The sequence below is a fragment of the Sodiomyces alcalophilus genome, assembly GCF_042370955.1.
Source record: "Sodiomyces alcalophilus JCM 7366 unplaced genomic scaffold ACRALscaffold_1, whole genome shotgun sequence".
Classification (NCBI taxonomy): Eukaryota; Fungi; Ascomycota; class Sordariomycetes; order Glomerellales; family Plectosphaerellaceae; genus Sodiomyces; species Sodiomyces alcalophilus.
In genome coordinates, this window is record NW_027263532.1 from 4730242 (window position 1) to 4751048 (window position 20807).

Below are 20807 nucleotides of genomic sequence, written 5' to 3' on the forward strand. Positions count from 1 at the left end.
CACCTGGACGCTTCCAGCCTGAGCTCTTTTATACGGCCTCGGGGAGCAGGCACCAGCGACGGGTCGACAGTTACGTGAAGGGATTTCAATTGATGTCCGATGTTCCCAATAGCGTGGTATGCCATATTTTTCCCGTGGCGAAGCTTCAACTGGAGCTCGCAAAGTTGGTTGAACGGCTGGGGATCGCGGAACACTTCGGAGAGGAGATTAGTCCAGGTCCCGCTGCCGGACGTGAGACTAAAGCCAGCCCTGGCCGTCTTTTCATCGTAGGAGATCCATTTGATGCGGCGAAGATTCTTGCAGTTTCTCAGCCAGCGAGCCATCATCACGGTGCTTGCTGGGTGAACAAGGGCGGATTCGGGATTGCCCCAGGAATGGTCGGGAAACGCAATGTCGAGGTCTTGGAGCGAATCAAACGCCTCGGTATACGAAGCCAGCTGCAAATAGGCCAGTTCATGCGTTCGGACGAGACGTAGAGACTCGAGCTTGTGCCGCCGGAGCGATCTGAAAATCTCTTGACCGTCAACCATTGATAGTCCGCTCTCTGAATAATCCCGGCGGAGCCCCTCCTGCAGAACGGGAGGGCTGAAGAACCTGAGGTCTAAGTGCTTCAATGAATTCGGACGGAGCTCACTGACGAAGCCGCCGATTCGAGCACCACAGCATGAGCGAGATTCCTCGTCTGTAGTCACCCTGGCGAAAGAAAGGGTGCTGGCGCTGGGAGGCAGGGTGATGCAGACCGCATGGAGCTGGGGGCATCCGTCGCGCACCAGACGGCCCAGGTAACCACTGACATGGAACGCTGGGATCGTAAGCTCCTGAAGGCCCTTGAAAACCAGAGGCAGAGGGATAATAAGGTTCCAGGACGCGGTCGAAAGATGACGAACGGCGGGGAAATACTTGACGTGGTGCTGAATGAAGCTGCTAATGGCCACGGCGAGCATGCCCGGTTCATGATCCAAGCGCAATTCATTCGCCTTGGGCAGTATGTCGACTCGTAGGATCGTCCGGACGAACTCATCGGGATCAGCTAGTTTGAGAATGAAGGCGCACGTCATGTCTTCAACGGACACGAAGCGAGCGAATAGGGAATACTGATACATGGCAGTTCCACTAACGGAGCGTAGGATGGCCAACGCCCGCTTCGCTCGGGACAAGTTGGTCCAGGTCGATTTCATGTTCAAGTCTCTAAAGAACGCGAGACATCCACTGTTAGTGCTGGTGGTCTTTGAGGGAAAACAAGTGGGCTGAACAGATTGGAAAGAGCTTTAGATGGCCATGGGGGAAGATCTGAAGTGACACTAACCTGTATAGGAGTCGAACCGCGAAGGTGCCAATGTTGCGGTTGATACGGGCAGAAATAGCCAACGTGTTGGTGTCCTTCTGGCGGTAAAGGATCTCGAAGACTAGGGCCCAGACATCAGCGACATCGAGGCTGGGACCCTTGGACGGAGTTCCGGCCTTGTCTGTCATGGAAATGGATCCATTCGCAGATGCGTGAGCCGTCTTTCGTCGCTTAGGCCGTCGAGAGCTGGCCTTTGTAGTAGGACGCGACTTCTCCGTGTCTGAATCGTCAACAGACGGCTCATAGTAGCTTAGTCGGCCCTTGCCCTTCCGTCCTTGCAGGCGCGTGACGGGAAGTTCATAGCTTGGCGCCATCTGGATAGCTGTTATCTAGTAAGAACTGACTCAAAAGAAGCTTTCCAATGAAATTGAGATGATCTCCTTGATAGATAAGAGACCCAGAGGCCAGCAAGTGTCTCTTAAGCCAGATGCCTAGGAAATAGTATGATCTCCGGGCAGAAGAGATTTGAGTGCTAACAGAGATGCACCAACGCGTTTATAAGGCGCGGGTTTGTGGGAAAGCAAAAGGTGAACCGAGCCTAGCTAGGGCACAAGATAAATAGGCAAAGGTGCAAAAAGTTTGCGGCATCCAGGCACCTGCCTTAACTTGTGGTTTTCCTACGCACCTGCCAGATAGGGTGGGCAGTGTGCGTAAGGTAAGCTCAAGGTAAGTGGAAGGAAAGAGGCCAGAACCTCCTGCCATAGCCAAAGCAAGAAACTTAACAAGCAAAGATTCACTAGGTAGCCACTACCAACCAATATCATTACCAGGTATCACTTCTGGTTATCTAAGTTTTGTGTGAACTTGAAGTATAGACAAAGAACAGCCCCGGAGCTAATTAATCAGTAGAATAAACATGAAAACGGAAGGTCTCTTAGAAGGCATAAAGAGTAAGAGGCCCTGGGTATAAGGTGGTAGGAATATAAACTTATCTTATGGTCTGCCCTGAGTACTTATTATTAATGAGAAAACGACAAACCTTGTATCAGACTAGAGGCTTACAAGGGAAGTGGGCAACTTACCTGCATATGTATGTATTCATGTACCTGGGTATCTTGTTATGCCCTGAAGACAGGCGTAGCCCAGTGAGTTGTTTGGCCTCAAGCTCGTCTTTTTACTGGTATCTGGGATGCTTGAAGATAAAGCTGCTGGGCTGGCGTTGCTTTATTGTAAGATCCAAAGGAGTCGGTAAATAGCCGCGTCACGGACATATGAAAAGTGTCAATAGTGAAGGACAAAGTAACAGCATAGGGAAGTGTGAGAGATATATATCTGGATTATATCTCCATCTTCTCATATAATGCCATCTATCCACCGTCAACCACGTATCTTGCTCATTTTTGAAGAGTCAAATAAAGGGTTGCGCATTCTTGTCTTAAGGTCTTGGTTCGGGTCTTCATAGACACGCTCCGCTACCACACAGGAAGATAGATACAAGTTGACCGTGGAAGCAGGAAGCAAGCAACAGTATCTTGTTGAGGATATTAGATTTATCAAGTAATACCCCTGGGCCCTGGCCGACGCTAGTACAGTGCACGAGGGCTTGAGGTAATATGTCGACAGAGTTTTAGACGGTCGTATCTCGTCCGAGATGTCCTGACATTTACAGACCGTCCCGATATTAAGGTCAATGTAAATAAGTATGGCTGGCGACTTTGCCAGCGAGATGCGACGATGTCTCGAGAGAATCACTCAGTATCTCAGGGACCGTGAGCGTTGAAACCTAGTGGCAGAGATCGAATGGCACAAGGGCACCAATCCAACGAGCCGGCATCGCATGCTGACACCTGATTGCCTCCCAGAACTGGTGGAAGATCGCGAATTCGCTGTATAGTAATTACCTGCGGATCGAAGTAGCGAAGAGGAGTCTGAGAAAGTCTGGAAAATTAAGGGGTAAAATACAAGAAAAAAGGGGGGGCGTTGGTACATAGGTACGAACATACAAATGAATTGAATGTTTATATTAGTCAGCAGTGAGATTGGTACGAAGTATGGAGTAGTGTACCGCGGGGAACCTTCCCCGCGGAGACGAGCCCTCGCGACTGGTTTATCATCCTACATCTCCGATCTATGGATGCCGATGCATGGCTGGCATCGCTCAGATTTTGGACATGTCCGGAGTGTCTAGTATCTGGTTATTTTCCAGGCGAAATGGTCGAGCAACGTCCGCATCGGTCGCATTCCCGACCTGCTTTCATCGCCTGTAGGCGGCGGAAGTCATGCGTGGTCGAGGATGCGTGGTCGCGGCACGATTACCGTCCTGCCTGATGTGCCAGGTTCATGGAACCGATTGCGATTTCTCTCCTAGACCATAACCTAATCAACGACACAAAGGGACCCCTCGGAAGGGCAAGGCCGGTCCGCCCGACAGTCATACGTGACGCCCGCCCCGACAGGCCGAACGAACGAGCTGGCCCTTGGGAACAACCCCCTGAGCTCCAGCAGCCAACCTCCCACTGCCACCTTAGCCCAGGGGCCGCAGGTTCATGGCATGGAAATCTCGCTCGATCGGCAAGAAGATGACGATAGCCCTCATATCGTCGGCCCGGCTCTCACGAGCGACAGCCATGTTCTTGCTGATTATCTGTCCACGGTATCCAGCGCTTGCGGCGGGACAAGGGGCCGTCATGTTCACCAAGGTTATGAGGCGACCCCATGACATGACCATGAACCCCTCTCCGCCGTCTCTGCATTTGCAGGCCATCGAGAAACTTGTCGAATCCTGTACTGATCGAGTGGTCGATGTGTGAGCGCATAGCGCATCCCGCCGAATCCGTCCCCTCATCTCTTAGCTTTCTGGGGGATAGTGTTGGCTGATGGCTGGATGCTTGAGTAGATACATGGCCAAGACGAACATCTGCTTCCCTCTTCTCGGCGAAACCTCCTTCCGAAATCAATACCTCCGTGCCCGAGATCGCATTTCACCCGTCCTTCTCTCGTGTCTCCACGCCCATCCCCTGCATACTGGCAGTATGATGCTCGTTTCTCCTCCCAGCGGTGTCCCGATGGACGGTTTGTGTGGAATCTGGCCTAACAGGAGAGGTCCGAAAGATCATCATCCGAGGAACTCACCTCGACATCCCTGGAGCCTCGAACCTGAGGCTTGCTTATCTCTCAACCAGACTTCTATTGCGGCGTATCGAACTGAACAACCATAAGCAATTGAAAGACTCAGATCCCGAGAAGCTGCACTATCGGCGCATGCAAGTCCGAAGAATGGCCGAAGATATCGTGCTTCTTGTCGAGAAGCTTGACGTCACTCAGCCTGGGAATTTCTGGCCCCCGATGTCTGCCTCACATCCTCACACACGGTGACCCTCTTGATACGCTGTACTCCGGAGACGGAGCAAACTCCGGCTGCAGTGGCCAAGAGTCCTTCACTGCAATTGGCGAGTGGGCTCCCCAAGGTCCCGTGTTTCCATAACAACGGCATGGCTGGGACCTTGGCGACATTTGTCTTGCACAGCACTCTGATGTCGTTGAGAAGTTGCTGGCACCTGATCCCTCCGATGATCCTTTAGTCAAATCCTTTTGGGCTTACAGTTGGATTTCATGCCGGACTTTCCCTGTATGGGCGACTTCTTCTTGTTCCCCAATCTTGATTGATCATCTGTCTTCCCAAGGCATATTATGCGGGTAAATTATGCCGGCTGTTGCGAAGCGGTTCGCGCATTCGATCGTCGTCCGGCTGCGTAGATCTCGCGACTTGACCCAGAATCTCTCTGACGCTGGTGTGGATGCCGTTTCAGGCCCAGAGAACGATTGACCAGAGAGTTTCTCGGCCGGTCTGCGGAGTTCAGTCGGACGCGTCGACTCAATTGGACCAGTCAGGAACAGATCTACAGGTCAGGGAATGTGATCGGCGGCGGGACGACGATGTGAGGTATTCAACTCTGACCTTGTCTAAGAGCCGGTCTTCTTACTACTACCGTGCACCAACCACGCCGCGTCATTCGAAGGCTCCTTGATCGTCACATGTTACTGCGTGTCGAGGGGATTCGACCCCTCAGGGGTATTGTGGAGGTCCTTGTGACAGGTCCCAACGACCGTCTTTTATGCTCAACGCTACCTATATTCGTACATGCGACATGGTCTAAGATCAGATCTCTCAGTCGAAGCTCCTTTTCTAGCTTTCTTTAAGTGGCTGGTTCAACTCTATGACCCCAGGAATGCAACCAAGCCGGCAGTTGGTGACTGACATCACGACCATGTTACAGGACAAGCTGCCGATCGACTTTGACGACCCACCCCTTACGTGGCCATGGGAACCAGCTATAGCCAGCCTACTTTGACAACCACATCCCTAAGACTGTCTTTACCAACCATGGATGGCATATGAAGTTTCTCTCGAATCGTGGCCAGCGGATTTCAAGGTCGAACAGTCAATTGAAACAACACTGCATATCCTTCCTCCGTCGGGAGCGGTTCTCGGACAGGGCCTGTTGCAGATAGAGATTGTCAACATTCTGAGATCTTTCATGATATTCTAGGTCGCGTCGACAAGACCAATTGTATACTTTGCTGGCACTCTCAACGTTTGGTTCTTTTGCAACTCTCTACCCAATTCGATAGCTCGGTGGTTGCAGGCCGAGATTTTGATGGGCAGTCTTGCGCATGCGTGTCCCGTCACATCATGAATCCTCAGTCGCCTCCTCCCGGGGGCAATAGTCAATTCAAAGGCTTCGTATATTGTCGTTACGCAAGCACTGACTGGAGGTCAGCGCTTTCAATCTTGAGTCCGTCTCATCTCGAGTCGATCTTTCCCCCCGTCATATATTTTCCAGGATGATCATAATTGGAACACGGCAGATACTGGCCCTTGCGTCGCATTCACCGAGTCCGTGGGCGTCAACTGTGAGGAGTCGTGCACGGAGATGGCTGTCGACTCAGACAGCCTGTCCGCCCTGGCACTCACTGGGACCTCATACATCCCCTTACCTTCGTCATTCAACTCCATGGCTGCCCAAACGTCTATAAAAGGCCTGGTCCTCGGCCCCAGAGTCACTTCATCTTATTCTTCATCACACCAGCCTCACCAAGCTTACCTTCCCTTTACTGATAACATATCAACCAAGTCTTGCCTTTCTTTCAGGTTTCTTGCAACTTTGGAACCGGATTTCCAACGACTTTACAGAATCCTATCATTTCTCTCTTATCAATTCCCAAGTTTTCGTCACCGTTAGTCACAATGAGCAACTTCAAGGCCACGCTTCTTATCACTGCCTTGGCCGCGTCGACGGGGATCCAAGGCCGGGCCGTCGGCTGGAACCGCCGGCAGGTCGAGCCCTCCGAGTCTCTGCCGGGCATTCCCGAGCCCACGCTTCCGTTGCCTCCGATTCCGACCACCGATGTCCCTGACCCCGAGGACCCCGTCGACCCTGGCAACCCTGGCAACCCGGGACAAGCCCAGCTTTACGAGCAGTGCGGCGGCATCGAGCACGATGGTGCGACTGAGTGCGCTGAGGGAACTTGTGTGGTCATCAACGAGTACTATCACCAGTGCCTGCCCGATGACGAGGGCCAGCCTCCTCAGCAGCCCCCTGAGCAGCCTCCTCAGGAGCCCCCTCAGCAGCCACCCCAGCAGCCTCCCCAGCAACCCCCCGAGCAGCCTCCTCAGGAACCCCCTCAGCAGCCTCCTCAGGAACCCCCTCAGCAGCCTCCTCAGGAACCTCCCCAGCAGCCTCCTCAGCAGCCCCCTGAGGAACCGCCTCAGGAACCTGAGCTTCCCGAGGATCCCGAGGATCCCGAGGCCCCTTTCCCTCCCGGGTGCCCCCATCCCACTCAGGCTCCCATCCTGCCTCAGTAAACTGTGAACGGACCTCCTTTCACGACAATCCAATAACAGTACTGGATTGAACTATACGATGGTGGAAAACGGCCTGGCACATGAGCCTTGCTGAGCAGGCCCCAGGGCTCTCACCAAACTGGCCACAATGGATGGGGATGGAACGTTGATTGCAATTGAACTTGAGTGGGACTTATTTTCTCAATGCCTTACCTTAGGTAGCATTCCAGGTTGAGATCGCAATATTCACTCCTTTCACAATTCCGCGAAATTTAGGTGCCTTGTTAAGCTCTGCAGTCTTGAGGACGTTTGTATGCTTGACCTTCTTGTTCTCCGAGAACATTGTAGTGCCTTCGACTGGTCAAAATACCCATTGTCGTGGGTTAAGAAATGCCACATGGTCAATTACCTAGTTCGCGTTTCCCCGAGCACCATGTCCAGTTCCCATCCTCCTCGGCGCAGGAGCCTTATGATAGGTAGCTGTGAAAGAGTCTCGGCTTAGTGTCATTTGTCTTCGAGTAGGTAACCCACTGGCCAGCGACATTGTATTCACGCAAATGCGATTGACCCGGATTTCCCATGATATGTATGACGCTCCTTAGTGGCCCAGCTCGATTAAAGCCGGCTGCCAGTCGCCCACTCCAGAGGCCCAGCAAACTTCGAACCCGTGGAAAGAAAGGACCATTTCATGGCAACACCAACTTCTCGGAAATGGACTTCAACTAGATCTTTCCCTTCAAAAGTCGCATGTAACGTGGTAGCTGGTTACAAAGGCATGAGCCGTCATGCGGTGTCTGGTTCCATCCCGATGCCGAGCCGAAATCGTGCAGTGTTCTGGATAGCCATAGGTAAGATGACGATTGGCAGATGTTGGTGGAGTAGGCGTACAATCGCGTTTCAGAGCTGCCCCACGACGCTGGTGTACAATGTGGCTTGGGTATTGCATTTCCTTGCGCCACTAATTATCGTGGCTGAGAGATCCGAGACAGCACTGTGACTGGACTGTGACGCAATGGAGTTAGCGCCTTGGGATGTCTTCCCGTTGCTTTCTCCTCCCTTTAAGTTTCAGCGCATCAATCACGGGCAAACAATTGCGCACGAGGTAACGGCAAGGTAGCAGCCCGCCAGTTCATTACTACGAGACACTCCGTCCTGACCACGTCTGCGTTCCGTCTCCTTTCCTCTTCTGTTTTCCTTGCCTCTCTCTCCTTTGTGGCCACCGTGATATTTACTCTTCCCCGGTACACACATCGACGCCTGGAAGTTTGCACCTGTATGGAAGGGGGGCCTCTATCACCATGGTAAGTCCCAATGGTTCTTCACCTATGTCTTCGCTACGTTTCAAGAACTAACAAGCGATGGGGCTCCCATCCCCATTCTCAGCCACCTTCCCCTTCCCCTCCGCCGTCCGATCGGATTCCCCTCCTCACCGAGGACACCCGCCGCGACCCGAGCAACCCTGTAAATGATGGGGCCGAAGAGACAGGCTACGATACCGACCCATCCCCGCCGCCAGGGCCCTTCCGACTACGGCAGATCCTCCTGTTTACCTGGGCCCTCTTGGCCACTGCCGGCGTTATCGTTCTCGCCGTCTGGAGCCAGCATAATCAGCAAACACGCCCCAAGCCGTCCCCCCCCGGGAAGCGTAATCTCGTCTTTATGGTTTCGGATGGAATGGGCCCCGCTTCGCTCTCGTTAACCCGAAGCTTCAGGCAGCACATCTACGACCTCCCGCATGATGATACACTCACGCTGGACAAGAATTTCTGGGGCACTAGCCGCACGCGATCGTCCAACTCGCTCGTCACCGATAGCGCTGCCGGGGCCACGGCCTTCTCGTGCGGGAAGAAGAGCTACAACAGTGCGATTTCTGTCACGCCGGACTACGAGCCGTGCGGCACGGTCCTCGAGGCCGCCAAGAGGGCTGGTTACAAGACGGGTCTCGTCGTCACCACCGATATCACCGACGCGACTCCGGCATGCTTCTCCAGTCATGTTCTGACTCGGTCCATGAACGACGACATTGCTCTGCAGCAGATTGGCGACGGGCCCCTCGGCCGGGTCGTGGACCTCATGCTCGGCGGCGGACGGTGCCATTTCCTACCGAACGGCACCGACGACAGCTGCCGCCTGGACGACACGGACGTGGTCAGCATGGCGCAGAAGCACTTCAACTGGACCTACGCCAGCGACAGGAAGGGTTTCGATGCGCTGGACGGAGGCCAGAACGTCAAACTCCCCTTCCTGGGCCTCTTCGCTGATGACAATTATCCGTTTGAGATTGACCGCCGCCACATGAACCACGTTTACCCCAGTCTGTCCGAAATGGCCACGACAGCTCTGCGTGCCCTCGAGAAAGCGACGGAGGACAGCGATGAAGGATTCTTCCTCATGATCGAGGGCAGCCGGATCGACCATGCGGGCCACATCAACGACCCGGCGGCGCAGGTTCATGAGGTGCTCGAGTATGACAAGGCCTTCAAGATTGTGCTGGACTTTATCGAGAAGAGCAATACCGAGACCATCCTGGTGGCCACGAGCGACCACGAGACGGGTGGCCTCTCCACGGCGTATGGTGAGTTTTTGCATCTCCCCAAGATTTCTACTATTGAACCGCAACTGACCGTCATTCTTTTTTCCAGAGGAGCCTGGCCGTTCGCCGGTGTACGACTGGTTTCCCAGAGTGCTCGCCCAGGCCAATTCCTCGGCCGAATACCTGTCCTATAAGCTGGAGAAGCACGTGGGCAAAGCGTCGTCCCAAAGCAAGGAAGACCTCAAGAAGTGGATCAACAAGAACCTGGTGAAGGAAGGCCTCGGAATCACGAATGCCCGGGATGAGGAACTGGAAGCACTGGCCGACTCGCCTTCCGACGCGACCTACATCTTTGCGTATATGGTCAGCGTCCGGGCGCGTGTCGGGTGGAGCACCCACGGACATTCGGCGTTGGACGTGAACATTTACAGCTCGGGCGGACGAGACGCCGACAAGATTCGCGGCAACGTGGAGAACACGGACGTGGGCAATTTCCTGCACGAGTGGCTCGACGTCGACGTGGATGCCATCACGAAAGAACTCAAGGCCAAGACGGATAGAAACAAGCATCTCGGGGCGGACCGCTTGCTGGATGAAGATCTTGCTGGCCCCGCTGCGGTGTCGATGGAGCATTCGGACCACTGGACGGAGCTCAAGCAGCGCCGATGGGACCAACAGTGGTGATTGAGCGTGGGATTACCAACTTCATACATGCAGCATCGCGGACGTGTTCTTTACCCTTTCATAAACTCTTAATCTATGTACCTTAGCTTTCCTGTGTTTGATGGTCGTTGGCCACTATTTTTGCTTCGAATGCTATATCGTGTGTCTCCTGCATGGCTCTGCTCTCCTAGGACGACTACATCGAGTAATCCTAACCACGTGTCCAGTTGGTCTGACATATCATACAGACAAATAAGAGCGCTTCCTTCGCCTTTTTGATTCGTGATATATATCTTCATAAACTTCACATGCTCTTTTCCTGGTGGTGGCGGATCTCGTCCATGATCAACACGGATGAGTCAGACTGATACCAGGCCGACCAGGAGACCTTGCTTCGTCTGCTGTGACTCAAAAGCCCGGCTTTGACAAGGGACGTCAATAAATAGTAATAAATGCATCTACACTGGATTTTGAATAGTTCAGGCGTACGTTTTTCTTCTCACCATACATTATCCAGTCTTTGCAAGGCCAATTGAACTCGAACGATTCTTGACGTCGCTTCGTTCCCGCATCTCACACCGCCATTCCATACCAGGTCGAAACAAACTACCACGACATTCACAACATTACAGTATTATCTTCCGAGACACTGATAAGCTTTCGCCCCAGTCCAATACCAGAATGAAGGCCATACGAAGTTCCGTCCTCGTGATGGCATCCGCCTCAGCCCCAACCACCCGAACCCTAGCCTCCTCGAGCCTCACCCCGCAAAGGAGACCTCTCCACACAACCCATGCTCAGGACACATCACCACCATCGTCACCCACCACAGAACCGTCAGACCGTACCGGGCCAAGTCCGTCACAAAGTCCGCACGCGGGCGCCCACGAACAAAGAGAGGGCAGAATGTCATTCAGTTCGGTCTCCGGTCCTATTTCCCACCCTGCCTCTCCTGCTACCGCGGGAAGCAAAGCAGACGAGGGGTCCGAGGGGAGTAGTAGTCCCATCGTCTTTGACGACGCGGATATGGTTGTGGAGTTGAGACCTATCTTTGCGGAACGGGCGTCCAGGGGCGAGGTGAAGTTCGGGAAGGAGAGGGTGGAAATGAGGAGTTTGACGACGGGCACGGGAGCAGAGTGGGTTTGGTGATCATTTCAAGAGACATTGGAACTTGGGCGTTGGGACGGACGGACATGTGATGGGGCTGGACCTCTACGAATCATGTCACTACTAGTATCTGAGAATTTCACCACATCACTGTAGGTTGTGATGGATTGGTGTCAATTTATGTTTCCATTTACGGATGTTTAATGGCTGTTTTCCTGCGAGTAAAACCGCGCATTTCCAATTCGCCACCTAGTCCAACCTGTCCAGGCCACTGCAGATTTGACGGCCGGGGAGGGTTGCCGCCCACCGTTCCTGGAACAGGGGCGCAGTAAAGGGTGCAGCTCGTACAAGGCGTCTCCCCATTCGCCAGTCGCTTGTGTTGATGAAAGACAGTCTACGCTTCCTAACGCATCAGTGTTGTGAAGGGGCTCCTGTGTTTCCTTTTCTTTTTACTTTAATTATTTCAAAGCAGGGACAATTGTGGAGTTACGAAAGAATGAATAGGATCGGGACAAAAGAAGCATCCGTGGATCGCATCTACTTTGGCAATGATATGTAGGTGGTGATTCCAAGACAAGTTGCGTCGGCCTTTTCTTCTTCAGCTGGAACGTGGTGCTGTCAAGATAAACACCAAACTAAAACAACGTCATGGGGTACGTATCATGTTTCGTCTATGCTACGCCGCCTAATGCTTGGATCGATATGGGTATCAGTGGAACCTCTTGTTCGGGAGGATCACAGTGTGCGACTACGGACGTGCGAAGGGTCATCGCCAGTACTGTGTCGTGTAAGTCGTTGGATGCGACGACGATCCATACGGAGTGGAAACCCCTCCGGGCGCCAGGCACGCGTCACGACGCGTCGAGGAAATTACAACATCGTACCTTTGTAGTGTCAATACAGCCAGCGTCAAAACCCAAAACATACAAATTCACGTATCAGTTGGCAAGCGAGATATGTACCCGTCGATGAACTTGGCCTCTGATTATCTTACGGCCTAGGCTGTAACGCGTTATGTGTGTTCCGCCTTTCTGAAAGAAAAGCGAAGGAAAGTCCGATTACTTACAGACCCAGCCGAGATGCCATCCCACCGAAAAAAACAGTCAACCCAAGTGCCTCCAAGTGGAGAGAAGAGAAGAAATAGTTATCCGTTTTGAGCGGATTATACAGGCGCGTTTCCCAAGTCTGCCATTAATGCTGGCTGGCCGCGATGGAAAAGGTGAAAGGGAAAGTAGAAAGGGCCGAGGGAAAAATCACACCTAAACGCCATTCCGAACCCTGCTCAAGTATGTGACGCCAATGGGAATCATCGTGAGCAAAATGACACCAACGAGAATCGGAGCAAAAGAGACAAACCCAAACCCCCCTCCTTTCCTTTCGCAGTACAACTTCCCGTCAGGCCAAGTGTCCTTGGGCCTGCCACTTCCCTCCTTGTCATCAAGTAAAGAACGTTCCCAATTTCCATTTCCACTCTATCCTCGGCCGATCCGACCGCAATTATCCTTCTGCAGGGTTGGGTTCATGGGCCGATGGCTGCGTTGGGTAAACAAGCTGGGTTCCGTCAGACGGGCCTTGCATCCCCGTCGAAAGCAACCGCGCGACTGATGACGCGTTCCCCAGAGAAGGCGCGTCGACATTTCCGCTGCGGCCGTCATCCTACATCACGCCGCTCTGCAAAAGTCGCGCGTCGACGTCGTCCATGGGCAGCTCCATACCGCTGCCACGGGCCTCGACGCCCTGCAGACGCGACTCCATGTTCTGGAACCGCGGCTCGTACGCGCCGGTGCGGTTCTCCAGGTTCTCGAGCCGCTTGTTGATGTTGTCCAGGGCCTGCTCAATGCGGATGAACCCCTGCGCCATGTCGTGGGAGAGCCGGTCGATCTTGTTGGTGAAGCTGCGCATGCTCTGGGCGAGCGGCGTGTTCTCCTGCCCCGGCGGGGCTGTCGCGATCCGGGGCTCGTGGTTGTGGCGCGACTCTTGCACGGCGAAGCGCCACTGGTTGCCCAGCTGCACTTCGCAGACTGCCTTGGCACGCCAGGGGCAGTCGACCTTGCGCGTCGACGGGTTGCGCTTCTTGGCCGTGCTGGAGTACTTAACGCCCCCGCGGTCGCAGACGAGGTCGTAGCGCGTGGGCTTGCCGTCGCGGTAGTTGGACGCCCGCAGCTTGACCACGCCGTAGCCCTGGTCCTTGGCGATGCGCTGCACCGAACCGAGGAGGTCGTCAAAGTTGCGGAATATACCCTCCGGCGGCGGCAGCAGCGCTGGAGGGGGGGAGTTGGGCATTGCTACTGAGGAATCCAGCTTGGCGGTATTGTCGGGGTGACTTGGGGAAAGAGGGGTGGTGGTGGTGGTGGTGGTGGAGGTGGTGGTACGATGGATGTTGTATGTGCGCCCTGGTGCGTGGGAACAGGATGATACGTCGCTTTGATTCTAAAGGAATGGTCGGAAAAGAAAGTTAGGATCAATAATCCGATAATCTATAGAGTGGAGCGCGCGCCTACCGTTGTGATGCTGTTGAACTGTGGCGATACTGTACTGACGCCCGAGTTGAGAACAGTGGGTGGAATGGGAGAGGTTGGAGTCAGAGAATTCCAATCCGCACGGTCTACACAAGGTTATCAGTAATTCCTGCTTACAGATCTTAGGAAGGCGCCTGGCTTGGTGGGTGCACGTACCGGCGGGGAATTGGTCTCCGTCCAAATTAGCGTGCCTTGTCGGATTATCAACAAGAGGGAGTTGGCGGTTTACGAACATTCACAACGTCGGATCGAGGGGGTGACGCGAGAAATTCCGTAAGAAAATCAAACTTCTTATGATTCGTGTTTTTGAGACTTTTTGCTGATAATATGAAGGAGGAAGCCTTTGAAATTGTTGTAGTTGATCGTAGTTGACCGGGTATGTACTTGATGGCTCGCACTGATGACGGATGATAACGGTACTGGTAAATATCTCACGTGATTAGGTATAAATACTCACATGACACATCCGGAAAATGCTTAGTAATACTTGTCTCCACAGGACGGGCATGGACAGTCGTCATTCGACGTCGATAGCAAGCGTCACAACTTCTCCGTACGCGTTCTCCATTGATTCTTGGGGCCACGATTTGGTCGCCAGCTCAACTCGCAGCCCCCGTCCCGGGCACTCACTTCCCGATTCTCAGCAATAGAGTCCACGACGACAACGAACGGCTTCAACCGCTTTAATCACCGAGCGACAGCACGCACTATGGCTAGCGACACCGCCGCCGCAAACAGCACCAAGGAGTCTACCTCGGACACCTGGGACGAGGAGCGTCTCCAGGATGCAATGGAGCATCTCAAGCTGTTACACATCAAGGTATGTCCAGGAATCTGCGTACTTGGCTGGTCTTGTGCTGACAAATCAAAGCTGCGCGACCTTAGGACGACCATTCCCCGTATGCTTCAACCGTTGACGGAGAAGCAGCCAACTCGTACGTACCGAGGGTAATGCCACCCACTTGTCGACCTCCATTGCTAACTGTGCATCTCTCAGCCGAGGCCCTCTTCCATTCCTTTTCCGACTCCGTTGCCGCCAGCTACCAGGAAGTACAGGAATTCACAGAGTTGAAGAGAAATGAAAAGTCGAGACAGATCCTTGAGCACGCTGCTCAGCGCCGAAAAGAGGAGCCTGGGGGAATCAAACCGTGGAGGGCGACGGATCACCCTGATTGGATGACACTAAAGAGTTCACCATGATGCATCGTTATATTATTCCGGCAGCGAGGGTGGCGTTTAGGATATGGGTCATTTCAAAGGGTTCTGCATGGCATGGAGTAATGGTGTGTTATATTTAGTCCTATTTCAGGAGGCAATGATGACAGTCCGACGATTGGGTTGCAAGGGCGTGATATCGTCCGTTGGACAATGGGCCATCCGTGTCAGAGCTGAGAGCACTTTCTATGCCTAGCTGCTTGAATGCGAATTTAGACTCAAGGTTGGTGGTTTAGCTGTAGTTGTATGATTCTGCTCCGAGGTGCAATGCTTTACTGGTCTTTCGGTAGGTAGCCAAGTTACGTTGTATGCTTTTACCCCTCTCTTGCTTGGTACCAGCGTCTTACGAATAGACGTGCACCGCCACAGTACCAAGGCTCAACCGCCACGTACTCGACCAACCAGCCCCAGGGACCGCCCCACAACTTTCGCTCCCATTGGCCCCACCGTTTGTGGTCAAGCGACCTTTTCCACCACCCACACCTAATTTTCAAAATTGTGTCGTCGCCCGCAACGAAACTTCAGTAACTCCCACGACGACGTCGACTAACATCAGCAAAATGGCGGGCCAGCGCGTTACCTATCGCCGTCGTAACGGGTGAGTCTCTCTCCTGTGCTCTCCGAGGACGAATTTGTCTTGTTCGGAATTGCGTCGCCCGGAAATCTGCACCGACTGACGCTTTCTTGTCCCTTCCCAGCTACAACACCACCTCAAACCGCACCCGCATCATCAAGACCCCCGGCGGCGCCCACCGTATCCTTCACATCAAGAAGCCCGGCACTGCCCCCAAGTGCGGTGACTGCGGTACCAAGCTGCCTGGCGTAAGTTGTACTCCGATTCCGACGTGAAATCCGCCGATGCGAAGGAGGATGAGGGGGGTTTGGGGCGTGTGCGATGGACTTTCGGTCTGGATCGCTGGATTGGTTCATGGCAAGAATATCGACTACGGGCGGCTGCGTCGATTTGCCTCAAATCATGGAGCTCGAGCCGAGAAGAACCCTCGCCATGTCGGATTCGCACGCATTCGGAAAGACTCGAGAAACCCCCACGCCCAACAGAAGAGGAGGAGACATTTTAGGCGGTCGCGACGTCTTCGGATTCACATATTCGGTGCTGACCATTCCTCAACAGATCCCTGCCCTCCGCCCCCGCGAGTACTCCCAGATCTCCAAGCCCAAGAAGACCGTCCAGCGTGCGTACGGCGGCTCGAGGTGCGGCAACTGCGTTCGGGACCGGGTTGTCCGGGCTTTCCTGATCGAGGAGCAGAAGATTGTGAAGAAGGTGCTCAAGGAGGCTGGCCAGGCCGAGAAGAAGAAATAAGCAAAACAATACTACTTGTCACGTCTTTTGTCTTCTCTCGCCACGTCAGATTTACGGTCAATCAAAATTCATCTCTCACTCACACACAAACAACACGTCCCGGCAATAGGATGGCTGGGGGAGTTGGTTCATTGCGCTTCGGTGTTCAATAGGGCAAAATATGGGACTGCATGATGCTGCGAAGGACGCGCATACCGGCCGGCGGAGAAGGTACGGGCGGTCTCCTGCCATCTGGGGGCAGGCTTGATACAGGAATGAATTACGGGTTTTCCGTCTGACACGTCATGTGCTATGATTTGCGTTTGTGTAAGCTGTGACTTGGGGTTTGATTTCTAACGTTTCTCGTGATCCTACATGCCTCTATCCTTTCATTGTGAAAATTGTCTCGTGCGTTGTAATTTTGTATTCGTGGCGATGAAGCTGTGCACATTGGTTTGGAGGTCGATGCTGCCGGTATTTTTACTCGGCATTACCTAGGTGCTATCACGGAGATTCTTTTTGCGTCCAGACAGGCAGGTACCTTTGTAATCATGACGTGCAGCATATCAACAACCCCAATTGATTCTAGTGTCAACAGCTAAAATCTGCGTCTCTCACCCCGTCCACGAACAACGCCAGTCTGATTGTCCAGGCTCAAACGAATAATGAACCATTGGTCTATCCTTGGCAACCAACGGTAACAGACAGTACAACAGTCTGGCGGAACCATGCATTTTTCCACCTCAATGCGCGCCTTGCGCGTCCTTCGCCTGCCACGAACTCCCCCATCCGCGTTTACATCATATACGCGTCCGCTTAGCAGTATTCAGCCGCAAGCAGCCTCCGAATCATTGGTCCGGTCATTGCCCGCTCAACGGGATTTTCATTCTTCTGTCGCTTTGAAACGAAGGAAACAGCAGCCTCCCTCGAAGTCGGAACCGAGAAAGCCCACCGACATCTCGGAACTCGACGTCCTCGGCTCGACGCCCATACCCTCGACCAACATCGAAGCCACCCTGCCAGGCGGATTCCTCCTGAACAGCGGATTGTCCATTCTCGGCGGCGACGGAGCCTTACTCGTGGGCGGCGAGGCTTTCGCCTGGCGACCATGGGTTGCCAAAGAGGACTCGGAGACATCCGATACGAGCAACAAGCTACGGCTATACAACGAGCGCGGGCAGTTGGATATCCCTCCGGAGGCGTTTTCCGTGCTGGGGCTGGTGTGGCCGAGACCTGGTGCGTTTTTACATATCCTTCCCATGTCTCTTTACGGGTACGAATACGGAGACAGTCAGCTAATGGAGAGGCAATCGCCATCGCAGATTTACTTGTTATTGGCACGGGTCCCACGATTCGCCCTCTGAGTCCGGAGACCAGACGACACATTGGCACGCTTGGGTTGCGGGTGGAAATCTTAGACACGCATAACGCTGCGTCGCAGTTTAATCTACTGGCTACGGAGAGAGGTGTTGGGGAAGTCGCGGCAGCATTGATACCCGTTGGATGGGTGGACGGGAAGGGAGTTGTCGAGAAATGATAACACATTCGTATGTTCTCCTGTCTAATGCTAAGAAGCGTGTTGTCAGATATCGCAACAGACATACCTGTATTATTATCAGTGGAGAGACGGACTGGACTGGTCGGTGATAATCAGGATATCGGTGTGGTAACCTGCGTGTTCTCTATTGGCTAAACTTTCACCGAGAGTTCGATCCAATCAGAATACGCCAAAGACTACAAGTGGGGTAATGATGTAGGCTGGTTGGTTGAACTGGGAAATGCCAAGGCTGAGTCATCTCACTCGGTCTATCAGACGGGGGAGAGAGCGACGGACGAGAAATCTCACCATTACAACCAACTTTCCCAAGCACGTTCTTCGACCATCCCATCCCTTTTGTCCTGCTGCACGCAGGTCAATTGGCACCCTAACGAGTGGAAGCTACCCTGTCTTGACTCGTTCAAGAAGCCTGGGCGTATGCCCGGGCGCAACATAACGGGGTAAGGAGGCCAAGTCGGAACATATGGTAGTGATCCGGCGGCCTGTAGGACCAGGTAGGACAAGGCGGAACACGAACCCCTCCTATCCGATTCCTCACATTGAATCTTCATACATACTCAGTACGAATAGCTTGAAGGTTCCATCGTCACTGCCGGTTGTTCTTTCGCAAGCGACGAGCAGTCAGCGAGCCTGTGGTTACTTCTGCGATTACACTCTCAAATGAGTGGGTTCTTCATTTATTTCACTACATTTCGTTGTTTTGAGATTCTGGAACCAATCCTCCTATTGAAGTAATCAATCAATACAGGAGTCCATCAAGAAAAACATATTAGTGCTTCTATTTCTCCCGAGTATCATCTTACAGGATGGCCCAGCCAGCCAGTTCTGGCACTCCAGAAGAGGTCGCGGGATGGATTGATGGCCCGTACTGGTCTCCCCACGACCCGGATGCCACCGATCCGAAGCTTCTGCGGGAGCACTCGGAAATCAAGTCGTATCGCACGTCTCGCCACACCTATTCCGGGGTCCGGGTTTTCTACCGACGACATCAACGGGCCGATCAGCTCCCCGACCCGTCCCTTCCACTTCTCGTCTTCATCCACGGGTTGGGAGGATCTGTCGCCCAGTTTTACCCTCTTCTCACGAGCCTGGTCCATCTGTCCTCCTGCCTCGCCATCGACCTGCCGGGCTGTGGTCGATCCAAGCTCGACCCCCCTGCTTGGGAGGCCTACTCCTTCGAGTCCCTCGTCGAGCTGCTCGAGGTTATCATCGAGGAATATCGACAGAAGGATGTTGAGGGGACCGTGGTTCTTATAGGCCACAGCCTTGGCAGTGCCTTCTGTGCGCGTCTCGCAAGTCACGCTGCCCCCGGAAGGACGTCCCTTTCTGACCACGTCGTTGGCCTGGTTGGCATATGTCCTTCTGGCCCGTTACCTGAAGAGAAAGTCACCCTCTTCAGGTACCTTCTTTGGATTCCGGGATGGCTGTTCAACCTCTGGCGGTTATGGGACCGTTGGGGCGGTCCCTATAGCGCGAGCGTCAATCGTTTTGTTGGGGAGGGAGGTGGTTTGCAGCTGCGCAAGATGCAGGATCGCTTCAACAATCAGAGTCGCACCCCCGCCTGGCGTCGCGTGGCATGGGGTGTCTTGCCGACCTTTGAGGACGGCATCGCCAAAGGCGGCATGTGCGAGGAAGAAGTGTGGGCGGGTCTCAACATGCCGGTATTCCTGATTGCAGGCGAGGACGACCATATTACGTCTCCCAACGAGGTCACAAGGATTGAAGGGTATATTTCCAAGCGGTCGCCTCCAGCGGTACCTGCCGGCGAGAGCGGGACCTTACCCGACTCGGCAGCGCCGGTCAACGTCTCGATTGCACCCTCGGACCATCTCCCACGGCGGATAGAGGACATTGCCGAGGAAGATTTCACGAGGGAACGGGCCACTGTGAACCAAGGGGACACCCAAGGTGACCCGTCCACTCCACACGAAACCCCGACAAGCGTCCCGCCTCAACCTCGTCACCCGACCGGGACATTCAGAGCCGTCGTCATGCCCTCTCCGGCAAATCATGCGCTGCTCTACATGCCGGCGACGGTTCGCACCCTTAGTGGTCTCATTTCGGACTTTCTGCAGAGCAACGTCACGGGCCGCCTCTCTCTTGGCTGGCAACTACAATACCTCGCTGGCGAGGGAAAGTGGGACGTCAAGAATTTCGAGAAATGGAAAAAAGTAACCCCCGTCTCGGCACCCATTGGCCGGCCGGGTGCACCGGTCTTCCGAGCCATGAAGACCCTCCGCGAGACGGACGAGGTGCACGGCCCTGCGGCACTCGTCGAGAAATGGGGAAATGTCATCAGGACCGTCATCGATATCAGCCATGACCAGCCGGTGTACGACCCACGTACGATGGAGAAGGGCGGCATTTCTTATCACAAGTTTGCTACGGTGTCGAAAATCCCACCGAGGGATGGCGAGGTCGATTCGTTCATTCAACTTGTCGACCGTATCCGCATCGAGAAGCTAAAGTCCCCTTCCACCGACGATGGAGTGGGCGGGGTAGAAGGGGAACCGGTCGACGATGAGAAGAAAGAGGTCATTGGCGTGCACTGTCATTATGGCTTCAACCGGACCGGGTATTTCCTCGTGTGCTACTTGGTAGAGCGGTGCGGGTTCGATGTTCAGGAGGCCATTGATGCGTTTGCGGCGGCCCGGCCTAATGGGATTCGGCACTCGCATTTCCTAGACCGGCTCTTTGTACGATACTCGGGCTTGTCTAAGGCCAAGGACGGGGAATGAAGATTGGGTTTATGGGGCGTTATCGGTTCGTCATGGGTATGTAA

General features: G+C 53.9%; 9 protein-coding genes across 9 annotated transcripts; 7 read left to right on the top strand and 2 right to left on the bottom strand.

Moving 5' to 3' along the window:
* Nucleotides 1–325: 325 nt before the first annotated feature.
* Nucleotides 326–1659, bottom strand: ACRALDRAFT_1066660 (uncharacterized protein; the record flags this gene model as incomplete). Its single annotated transcript, XM_071017376.1, has 3 exons — nucleotides 326–585; nucleotides 635–1188; nucleotides 1307–1659. The coding sequence occupies 3 exons, from the start codon at nucleotides 1657–1659 to the stop codon at nucleotides 326–328; spliced, it is 1167 nt and encodes a 388-aa protein (XP_070879948.1).
* Nucleotides 1660–6142: 4483 nt separating this feature from the next.
* On the top strand, nucleotides 6143–7395 carry ACRALDRAFT_1059342 (carbohydrate-binding module family 1 protein). Its single transcript, XM_071016018.1, has one exon. The coding sequence runs from the start codon at nucleotides 6534–6536 to the stop codon at nucleotides 7149–7151; it is 618 nt and encodes a 205-aa protein (XP_070879949.1). The 5' UTR covers nucleotides 6143–6533; the 3' UTR covers nucleotides 7152–7395.
* Nucleotides 7396–8199: 804 nt separating this feature from the next.
* Nucleotides 8200–10611, top strand: ACRALDRAFT_1038120 (uncharacterized protein). The gene is made up of 3 exons (XM_071015083.1): nucleotides 8200–8431; nucleotides 8514–9705; nucleotides 9773–10611. The coding sequence occupies exons 1-3, from the start codon at nucleotides 8429–8431 to the stop codon at nucleotides 10345–10347; spliced, it is 1770 nt and encodes a 589-aa protein (XP_070879950.1). The 5' UTR covers nucleotides 8200–8428; the 3' UTR covers nucleotides 10348–10611.
* Nucleotides 10612–10784: 173 nt separating this feature from the next.
* ACRALDRAFT_2056867 (uncharacterized protein) lies at nucleotides 10785–11628 on the top strand. Its single transcript, XM_071021788.1, has one exon. It carries the CDS (start codon nucleotides 11008–11010, stop codon nucleotides 11473–11475), a length of 468 nt encoding a protein of 155 aa, XP_070879951.1. The 5' UTR covers nucleotides 10785–11007; the 3' UTR covers nucleotides 11476–11628.
* Nucleotides 11629–12391: 763 nt separating this feature from the next.
* ACRALDRAFT_1059338 (uncharacterized protein) lies at nucleotides 12392–14306 on the bottom strand. Its single transcript, XM_071016017.1, has 3 exons — nucleotides 14109–14306; nucleotides 13935–14038; nucleotides 12392–13863 (listed from the first exon to the last, which is right to left on the bottom strand). The coding sequence occupies exon 3, from the start codon at nucleotides 13714–13716 to the stop codon at nucleotides 13090–13092; it is 627 nt and encodes a 208-aa protein (XP_070879952.1). The 5' UTR covers nucleotides 13717–13863; nucleotides 13935–14038; nucleotides 14109–14306; the 3' UTR covers nucleotides 12392–13089.
* A 403-nt stretch (nucleotides 14307–14709) lies between these two features.
* Nucleotides 14710–15131, top strand: ACRALDRAFT_2063677 (uncharacterized protein; the record flags this gene model as incomplete). The annotated part of the gene is made up of 3 exons (XM_071022021.1): nucleotides 14710–14772; nucleotides 14824–14887; nucleotides 14950–15131. Coding segments are annotated over 3 exons (309 nt in total), but the record flags the coding sequence as incomplete, so codon positions are not given.
* Nucleotides 15132–15509: 378 nt separating this feature from the next.
* On the top strand, nucleotides 15510–16841 carry ACRALDRAFT_1045914 (60S ribosomal protein eL34). Its single transcript, XM_071015420.1, has 3 exons — nucleotides 15510–15765; nucleotides 15866–15989; nucleotides 16300–16841. Exons 1-3 carry the CDS (start codon nucleotides 15728–15730, stop codon nucleotides 16486–16488), a joined length of 351 nt encoding a protein of 116 aa, XP_070879954.1. The 5' UTR covers nucleotides 15510–15727; the 3' UTR covers nucleotides 16489–16841.
* A 546-nt stretch (nucleotides 16842–17387) lies between these two features.
* Nucleotides 17388–17974, top strand: ACRALDRAFT_2088164 (uncharacterized protein; the record flags this gene model as incomplete). The annotated part of the gene is made up of 2 exons (XM_071022509.1): nucleotides 17388–17703; nucleotides 17790–17974. Coding segments are annotated over 2 exons (501 nt in total), but the record flags the coding sequence as incomplete, so codon positions are not given.
* An 857-nt stretch (nucleotides 17975–18831) lies between these two features.
* On the top strand, nucleotides 18832–20763 carry ACRALDRAFT_1073423 (uncharacterized protein; the record flags this gene model as incomplete). Its single annotated transcript, XM_071018098.1, has 1 exon — nucleotides 18832–20763. The coding sequence occupies one exon, from the start codon at nucleotides 18832–18834 to the stop codon at nucleotides 20761–20763; it is 1932 nt and encodes a 643-aa protein (XP_070879956.1).
* Nucleotides 20764–20807: the final 44 nt, after the last annotated feature.